This window comes from Petaurus breviceps, unplaced genomic scaffold (genome assembly GCF_028583685.1).
Source record: "Petaurus breviceps papuanus isolate PSGF00001 unplaced genomic scaffold, PetGlider_PUasm1.0 90701, whole genome shotgun sequence".
Classification (NCBI taxonomy): domain Eukaryota; kingdom Metazoa; phylum Chordata; class Mammalia; order Diprotodontia; family Petauridae; genus Petaurus; species Petaurus breviceps.
Window position 1 is genome coordinate 3,662,120 of NW_027187316.1, and position 8,986 is coordinate 3,671,105.

The window sequence follows — 8,986 nt, forward strand, 5'->3', positions numbered from 1 at the left end:
AACTTGGTAGACCAATGCTAGGTGGAAACTATTCTAAAGTCTGAGTCTACTCTTTCCAAAGACCCAAGTGGTATAAAGCAAGGGTAAGCAAATCACAGTCTGCAAATTATAGCCCATGGGCCAAATCTAACCTGTTTTTTGTATGACCTATGAGTTATATTTTTACATTTTAAACAAATTGTATTTTTACATCTTAAATAAATTATATTTAAATACATTGTATTTTATAATACAAAAAATAAAAATAAAAATAAAAACAAACATTCTTAGTTTACAGGTCATACAAAAATCCATAGCAGGGCAGGATTTGATCTATGAACAGAAGTTTGCTGACCCCTGACAAGAGGAAACTGTATCCTTGAAGTGCTGGGGATGGAGGGAATGTTTATACTTCTGTTCTTGCTATATGCCTTTGTAAAAGCTAAATGATGTCAATCAGCCAAACTGTACTTTGTCAATGGTGGCTAACAGTAAATGGAACACAACTATTAGCTTATGTCGATAGCATTAGGAAAAAAACATTACAACCTTCCAGGGATACCCCTAGAATTGTGAGGGGGAGATGTAGCAATATTTCTGTGAGTACCCTGAGCATACTCATTACACATAATTTTATTCCTCAGAAACTCCTATTGTTGACACAAGCATATATATTTCCTTCTGTCCATTGGTTAATGGTATAAGGGAGTAGAGCCCTTTCTGGGAGCAACCCATCCCAAAAGCTAGTTGTCTAGCATAGGGCTGGGAACCCAGTTCCAGCTTTTTGTCAGAATCACAAGCTATTCATTTATTTTATAACTAAACTCCCAATGACAGAATTAATAACTACCTTGGGCCTTTCTACCCCATCAGATAAGCATAAACCATTGTTTTGTAATGGAACTCAAAGGCTCAACTCACTAATATTACATCTAATATTCATTCTCCCAGGGGATCAAATCTAATAGCTACATGAGATTATCTAAGAATAACTCATAATAATAATCTGAAAAAGTATTTGCTGCAAGGACTCAAAGATTCAGCAGAGGTTCAATAGGATAGTCGAGTTCTTTATTCATTACCTGACCAATTCTGATAAGACCAAATTTCTCACTGTTTTGTAATTTTCAGTATTAATATTTATTACAATCATACACCAAAACCCTTACAGAGAAGCTGAAGAGGGTGTTTTGTTTTAAGAGAGTTTCTTTAGTTTTGATTTTGTTTGTTTGTTTTTAAGGGAGATGGGTATTTCAGAGTTTATTGGACATGATATATCCCAATTCTTGAAGTCACAAAACCTTGAAATAGTATATTGTTCTAGGTAGTGTGGTGATAGTTCTATCATTATTTGGTAAAAATCCAAAATTGTTAAGTTAGTTTCGAATTCTCTATGTAGCAAAATAAACATATTTTGATTAGTCACCCAAGCTTTTCATTAAGGAGGTTGATGGTTTTAATTGATTAAAGATGAATATTTTTGTAACCAATACTGACTTTAACTGATTGATGATGATCTTTTGACAAACCATTTTCTGCCAGACTTGACTGCCTGGATGCTAGAAGAGTAGGAGGGCCAATTCATCTTATTTTTATCGTCTTCTCTCCTGGACCACCATTTTCCACCCACTACATTTCTGGACTTCTTCCTGGTCTCCAGAAACTCATTATCCTACAAGATCACATCACCCGATAAACTCTTATTTCCTCAGTACTCCCTGTCTCTAGGTCTCCTTTTTCCTTCGGATTGAAAAGGTTAAGAGGGGTACATTGGAGAGCTCCTCCCACATCATCATTTTAGGAGGGTGCCCAGGACAGCCATCTGAACATTTCCCATCCACATATACTTTTCTGGACTTTTATCATGTCCTACATCAAGTACCCTTTCTCCTTCCTCCCTCTTCCCCGGGCTTTATATATTTTCCCTCATTGGATTGTAAGCTCCTCGAGGCCAAGGATTATTATTATTATTATTATTATTTTGCCTCTCTTTGTGTCCCCTGTGCCTGGAATGTTGGTTGTTCTTGCTTGTTCTGGGTAGTGTGGTGATTGTTCTGTCATTTCAGTTATATCCAACTCTCCATAACCCCATTTGGGATTTCTTTGCCAAGATGCTAGAGTGTTTTGCCATGTACTTCTCCAGCTCACTTTATAAATGAGGAACTGAGACAAACAGTGACTTGCCCAGAGTCATGCAGCTAGAAAGTGTCTGCGACCAGATTTGAACTCAGAAAGATGAATCTTCTTAATTTCAAGCCCATCACTCTATACAGTGAACAACTTGGCTGCCCCCAGAACATAGTAGGCACCTAAGGTTTATTGATTGACTAACTGGGCCACATTTAATTTAACAGTCTTTGGGGACCACAGTAGTCCTTGAAAGATAATGTTATTCAACTTTTCTAGTAATTTTTTTAAGAGTATTAGACTAAAAATATATAAATTCTAATTAATCTGATAATAATGTCTTCAATCTTTTTCATATTTGGCTATTCCTCTTAGTCTCCCCCCCCCTTTATTCTTCTAATTCACAGGCCACTCCTTCCCAGTCATCATAGAAAACATTCTTAGAATATTGTGAAATCCTATGACCATTTTTAGATATAAGAGAGAAAGTAGGAAATATGGTAGAGAAAGCAGACACTGGAGATAGAGCTGTAATGCATTCACATATAGATATTTGTATTAATATTGACCCTATAAGAGAAGCATCACACATAGAAAACTGGCCTTAGAGTAAGATCCATTGTTTGCACACACAGGCTGTATGACCATCACATCACTTTTCACATTTGTTTTTATTTACATTCATTCCCTTTATATTTATTCTGTATAGATAGATAGATAGATAGATAGATAGATAGATAGATAGATAGATAGATAGATATACCTGCTATCTTCCCAGCTCTACTGTAAACTCTTTGAGAATAGGGATTATTTCATTCTATACAATTTCATCCCCAGCACTTAGCACATGGCACATAGTAGGTGCTTTATCAATGGTTGTTGACTGATTGATAACTGTGTGACCTCAATAAATTAATCACCACTGTAAGCCTCAGTTCTCTCATCTGCAAAATGGAAACAACAATCTACTTTGCAAGGAGGAAATAAAAGCAATATAAAAATTTTAAAAATCAATACAATTTTATTTTTTTTTTTAATCTCTTGGTACAAGGGCCCTTTAAGGAGTAGAGCCAACTAAGTGGTGTAGTAGATACAGTGCTGGGTCTGGAATTGGGAAGATCTAAATTCAAATTCGGCCTCAAACATTAGTTCTCTTATTCTAGGTAAATCACTTAAACTGTCTGCCTTATTTTCCTCATCTGTAAATAAAGAATATAATAGTACCTACTTTGCGAGGTTGGTATGAGGATCAAATGAAATAACATATGTAAAAGTGCTTTGCAAACCTTAAAGTACTATGCAAATGTCAGCTATTATTATTATTGTTACCATTAAAGATCCAGTTTTAAGCTTTGCTTTTTGCTACACAGGAAAGTTTAAATTTCATAGCTGAATTAATTCAATGGACTTCATCTTGTAACTTGTACCTTTAGTAAGAGCCAAAAGAGTTTCTAAATCATTTAGTGCTGGACTCAAATTAAGGCATTAAGAAGCAAGAGAGATGGTCACTTCAGAGGATGCCAATTTAGAATGAAGGTGGTAGTAAGCAACCTAGTCTCTACTTAGAAGGAGAGAAGGAAAAGTGGTTGTGGGGGAACTACTCGGAGATCTCAATAGTCTGCTGGTGATGCCCTTTTGGACAGCATGGAGATTATGACAATAGTCAACACAATAGTCCCAGCAGCTCCTCCAATCATCATTCCCAGGAGGCTTCCATGGACCTGCATAGCCTGACAGCGTTCTCCAGTATAAAAGAAGGCATGTCCAGAGGCACACCTGGGGGAAAACAACAGAAATGGTCAAGTGTGAGAACTGACCAAATATTTATAGATTCACAGATTTTTGGAATGGAGTTCATCTAATCTGATTCTCTATTTTTCATTTAGAATCTGAGATACAGAGGAATAAAATAATCTGTCAAAGACTATATAATGGATCTGTGGCTAGATTGGAATCCAGATCTCCTGACTCCTCAGTGCTTCTTAAATTGTGGGTCATGACACCATATGGGATCGCCGAAATTTTGACAATAGTAAAACTTTCTGCACGTGCAAAGAGAAGAAATTAATCAAAAATCAAAAGTATAATGAATCCAAGGTATTTCTGGCAGTGTTTGCCCATGTTGCATGGTGTAATTTCACTGTGGCCTTGATCATACAATACACTCTTTACGTTTCGAATGCCCTTACGCCACACTATGCCAATGACACTGCTGAAAGGCTGCCAAAAAGAAAAGGGATTGTGAGTAGAAAAAGTTTAAGAAACCCCCGTGGACAATGCTTTTCATATTATACTGTCTCCCAATGTGTGGGTAATCCTCACGTGAAATCAGAGAAATACAATTAACCTTTCAGAGAATTAAGAGAGATATTTAGCCCCTCTAAAAACTCAGAGATGCTCAGGTAAGAGTTCAAGGTAGAATCAGGCATGTGTGTGTGTGTGTGTGTGTGTGTATACGTACAGAACTACATGACTTGGCCATTTGTTTGACACTTCTTTGTTGGGCATTGAGTTTATCCCTATGTGCTCTAGGGAGCTTCTGATTAAACTCTCAGATCTTAGTGGTTTCATAGTCTCCATACTAAGATTGAACCCCTTTACATTTGTGACAAATCCAATAGTTTTTACTTATTATAAGTCTTGACTCCTACTCAATGAAGTTGTCTGCTTATTTCCAAAGAATTTCTATAGATCTTTTTAACCTATTTGTCATGAGTTCTAAGAATGTGCTCCAAGAATGCTACTACTACTACTACTACTACTATTACTGTTACTATTACTGCTGCTGCTGTTATTTCACTCTACAATTCTCACACATACTCCAAAGCTTTATAAGTCATTATTCTTTTAGTTCTAGATGTGATTATGTTGGCTAACCTCTGAGGAGAGATTGTAACCAAGAATCTCCAACTTGGAAAAAAGATCAGAACTATAAGAATTCTAGAATCACATTTTTTTTTAAATCAACCCTGGTGGGTATCAGGCTCCAACTTCCAAATATCCACTGATCCACTGCTGCCGCCACCATTACCATCATCTAAGGACCTTAGCACCAGTTGTCCTGGGGACACTCTGAAATTTGAAATCACCCCGGAGACCCTTTTGGTGATAGTTTTCTCATTAGTAAAGTGAGAGAGTGGGCAGGGAAGGCAGAATGTTGCAATTGATTCAGAGTGAGAGGGTTTGAGTTTTATCACTCTATGTGTGACCTTGGGTAAGTCACTCAGCTCCTCTGAACCTCAATTTCCTTATCTATAAAATGTACTATTTGATCTCTTGGGTATAAAATGCAGCTACACATTCTAGTTTCTTGGGAATCCATTTTAATGTTTAATGACATGAGTTCTTCATTCCATGTGGTAAGACTTATCACAGAAGAATCTTTTTTCCCTTTCTTAGTATAACTTTGAGTTATTTATTCTAGAAATATTTTCGTTCTGGAAAGGTGTCGGAGGACTATGTAAGATGGTAGTAAAACACCGACTTTGCTTCTAAGCTAGAAGAAAGGAACTAAACTGAAATACAAGTTGAAATACAAAGGCTATAAAATGGTATCATTATTATTAATAACTACCATTAGATAGCACTGTTTAAGACATTCAAAGCAGTTTATTTACTCTATTTCATTTGATACTCACAACAGACCTAAAGGTTTCACAGCTAACTTGGAGGGTTGTGATGTTAACGGGATTTAGGATCTTCCCCACCCATTAAGAGGCCTCAGGTGGAGCCCATTTAGGGAAGCTTGCTTAGGGGAGGCTTGCTTGTAGGAAGGGTTCACACCTTTTGCTACTTTCTAATTAGGCACTGACTCATGAGGGTTGTGATGTCTTGTGGCTCTGAGAAGTGTATATACACTCTGAGTTTGTATTTTGCTTTGGAGGCTTGCTTAAGAGAAGGATCTTGTGATGCCCTGGTGGAGATTCTGAATGGTTCTATCTTCAGAGCTCCCTGACTGCTCAGAGGTAAAGGCTCGCTTGATCCAGTGATGCATGCAAAGTGTATAGCAGTATTGCTTTAGTTCAGACAGTCAGAGCCCTGTCTGTTAGTCTGTGCTAATTTCTCTGCTTGTACCTTTTCTCTGCATTTTTTCTGCATGTATTTTCTCTGAAGTTCAGGGTGCTGACTTTTCCCCTGAATTAGTGAATGTAATTAAAAGTAGGATTGTTGACCCCTTTTTTGAGCAATCTTTCCTGGAAAAGCAGATCTAAGAACCTGTGCTAGCAGGCCAGTCTGGTTGTGCCAGGGTACTTGCTGTTACAAGGGTTTTGAAAAGAATTAATCTGAGAGAAAAATAAATTAATCCTGATCCAAACTGAAAGGCCAACTTATGGGTGCTAGGGACTATCCCCCTTGAGTTGACTGATGCTCCCTGTTAATCAAGCAGAGCACTGGAACAGGGATCAGAAAACCTCATTCAAATTATGGCTTTGCTAAGAATCAGCTATGTGACCTTGGGCAAGTCATTTCCCCTCCCCCACTGGCTCAACTTCCTCATCTATAAAGTGAGAAGGAACATCTTCATGATCTCTAAGGTCCTTTCTTGCTCTGACAATACTATTCCGAATATTACCACATTGCTCTGAAAATGTAAATCACAGGAGGGGTTAGAATACCTTTTTAAAGGTAAAAAAAAAATTTATGCCTGCAAAATTTGTCTGGAATGCTATATGCAGTAGGTAGGATGCTTCCAGGGTTCCTGGAGCTTCCCAGCACCTACCTGCAGCTCGCCATTCCTTTCACGTTCACACAGATCCCTTCATTCTGACAAGGGTTTGGTTCACATGGGTCTCTGAAGTACTGTGGCCAGTTGTGATCCTCCAAGGGGCCCGTGTTCTCTACAGACCGCTTCTGCCTCTCAGGTCTAGCAGCCAGGCTGTTAGGTTGGTCTTCTTCTGATGTCACCATCCCAGAATCCTTCTGTGCTGCTTGAAGCTCATGACTTTGGAGAATCAGACCTGGGGAGCTGTGCCTCACTCTGGTCACAGGAACTTCTGTCTGATTAAGGTGGGTGATATCTGTACAGGGAAACAGACAAAGGAAGGGATAGTAGAGATGACTCATAGCTGAAACAGCAAACACAGTCAGTTTTCATTCCCCAAGAAGCCAGATAAATTGAAGATTTCTGTGGAGAGAACTTTCAGAGCCCTGATCCAATAGTCTATGACACCTAGGATTAGATGGTCTATAGATGAATTTATTGTTCTCCTCCAGACCCAGCTAAAATATGCTATAATACCCGCTGCCAGGCAGGCTTAGTCTGATGGATCACTTGAGCTAAGGAGCACTAAGCTATGGTGAGCTAAACCAACAGAGTGTTTGTGTTAAGCTTGGCATTAATACATGGAGCCCTTGGGGGTGGAAGGGCCCCTAGGTTGCCTGAGGAGAGGAGAATGGGCCCAGATTGGGAATAGAACAAGTCAAAGTTCCTATACTGAGCAATAGTGAGATCAGTCCTATGAATAGCCTTTGTACTTCCATTCTGAGGGAAATGAAGAGACCCAGTCTTTCTGTATGTCTCTCTGTCTTTTCCTTTCTTTCTTTTATTTATTTATTCTTTGCTTTTTGAAGGGCAATTGGGGTTAAATGACTTGCCCAAAGTCACACAGCCAGTAAGTGTGTCAAGCATCTGAGGCCATATTTGAACTTAGGTCCTCCTGACTCAAGGGCCAGTTCTCTATTCACTGCGCCACCTAGCTGCCTCTCTCCCTCTCCCTCTCCCTTTCTTACCTATTGTTAGCTATTATTATTCTGTGTCCAGCACCGGGTGCTATAAGATACAAAAGAAATATAAGATATAGCCTCTACTCTCAAGGAGCTTCCATTCTTTTATATTACCTTATCCCCTATACTGGTTTATCTCAATTGTCTAGTGAATTAAATTCCATCATAGCTCTTTGTTTACCTTATTTTTTAATTCTCCAACTGTATTGTACATATATATATATATATATATACACAGACTATATAACATCGGTTATATGGCATATATGTATAATGCATAACATGAATCACATGTTATAGAATAGTTGGAGTATTTCTAAAATAAGCAAGCCTTTCTGCCATTAAAAATCATCTAGACAAAACCCTATAAGGACCTCAATTCACTAGACACTCAGGGTAAGTCAGATAATATATAATAATATATATGAACATATACATATGCATGCGTATGTGTGTACACACACACATAGGGCAACTAAGTGGCGCACTAGATAGAGTGCTGGGCCTGGAGTCAGGAAGATCTAAGTTCAAATTAGACCTCAGACACTTACTAGCTGTGTCACCCTGGGTAAGTCACTCAACCTGTTTGCCCTTAGTTTCCTTAACTGTAAAAATGAACTGGAAAAGGAAAAGGCAAACCACTCCGATATCTTTACCAAAAATAACTCCAAAAAAAGGAAGAGTCATGCCTGATTAGACAACAAAATAGCAAGACAACAAAACCACACACACAGATACATATGGGCCAGAACTATAATTTTATCTCTATGAGACTCTCTTCACAGATGAAGATCAATAATTGCTTTCTAAATTGTGGTCTTAGAGAGTTTCCTGGGTCATTGAGACCTTAAGTAACTTTACTACCAGTGTATTAGAAAGCATTTGAACCCTGTTCTTAACTCCAAAGCCAGCCTTCTTTTCACTACTAATTTTTAATTAATGGAATAAAACAAATATTTCTATAACATAATACAATAAAGAAGATAATTGTACATGAAACTACAAATCTACTATGTACAACTTGTTGTTCCTTTCAAATATACAAAATTATCATATAAATTTCTTTTTTTCTTCCCTCTACTTCCTCCCAACCTAGAGAAACAAATAGGTGTGTGTGTGTGTGTGTGTGTGTGTGTGTGTGTGTGTGTGTGTGTGT

At 38.0% G+C, this 8,986-nt stretch overlaps 1 protein-coding gene across 1 annotated transcript in view; it reads right to left on the minus strand.

Annotated features, from left to right (window-relative positions):
- Positions 1–2,716: 2,716 nt before the first annotated feature.
- The window catches only part of MEP1A (meprin A subunit alpha), a 39,333-nt gene continuing 33,063 nt past the window's right edge, over positions 2,717–8,986 (minus strand). The window contains exons 13-14 of the mRNA XM_069065986.1: positions 6,827–7,124; positions 2,717–3,882 (exon numbers count right to left, since the gene is read on the minus strand). Of these exons, the coding sequence (XP_068922087.1) occupies positions 3,717–3,882; positions 6,827–7,124 (464 nt within the window). The 3' untranslated portion in view covers positions 2,717–3,716. The remainder of the gene's footprint in view (positions 3,883–6,826; positions 7,125–8,986) is intronic.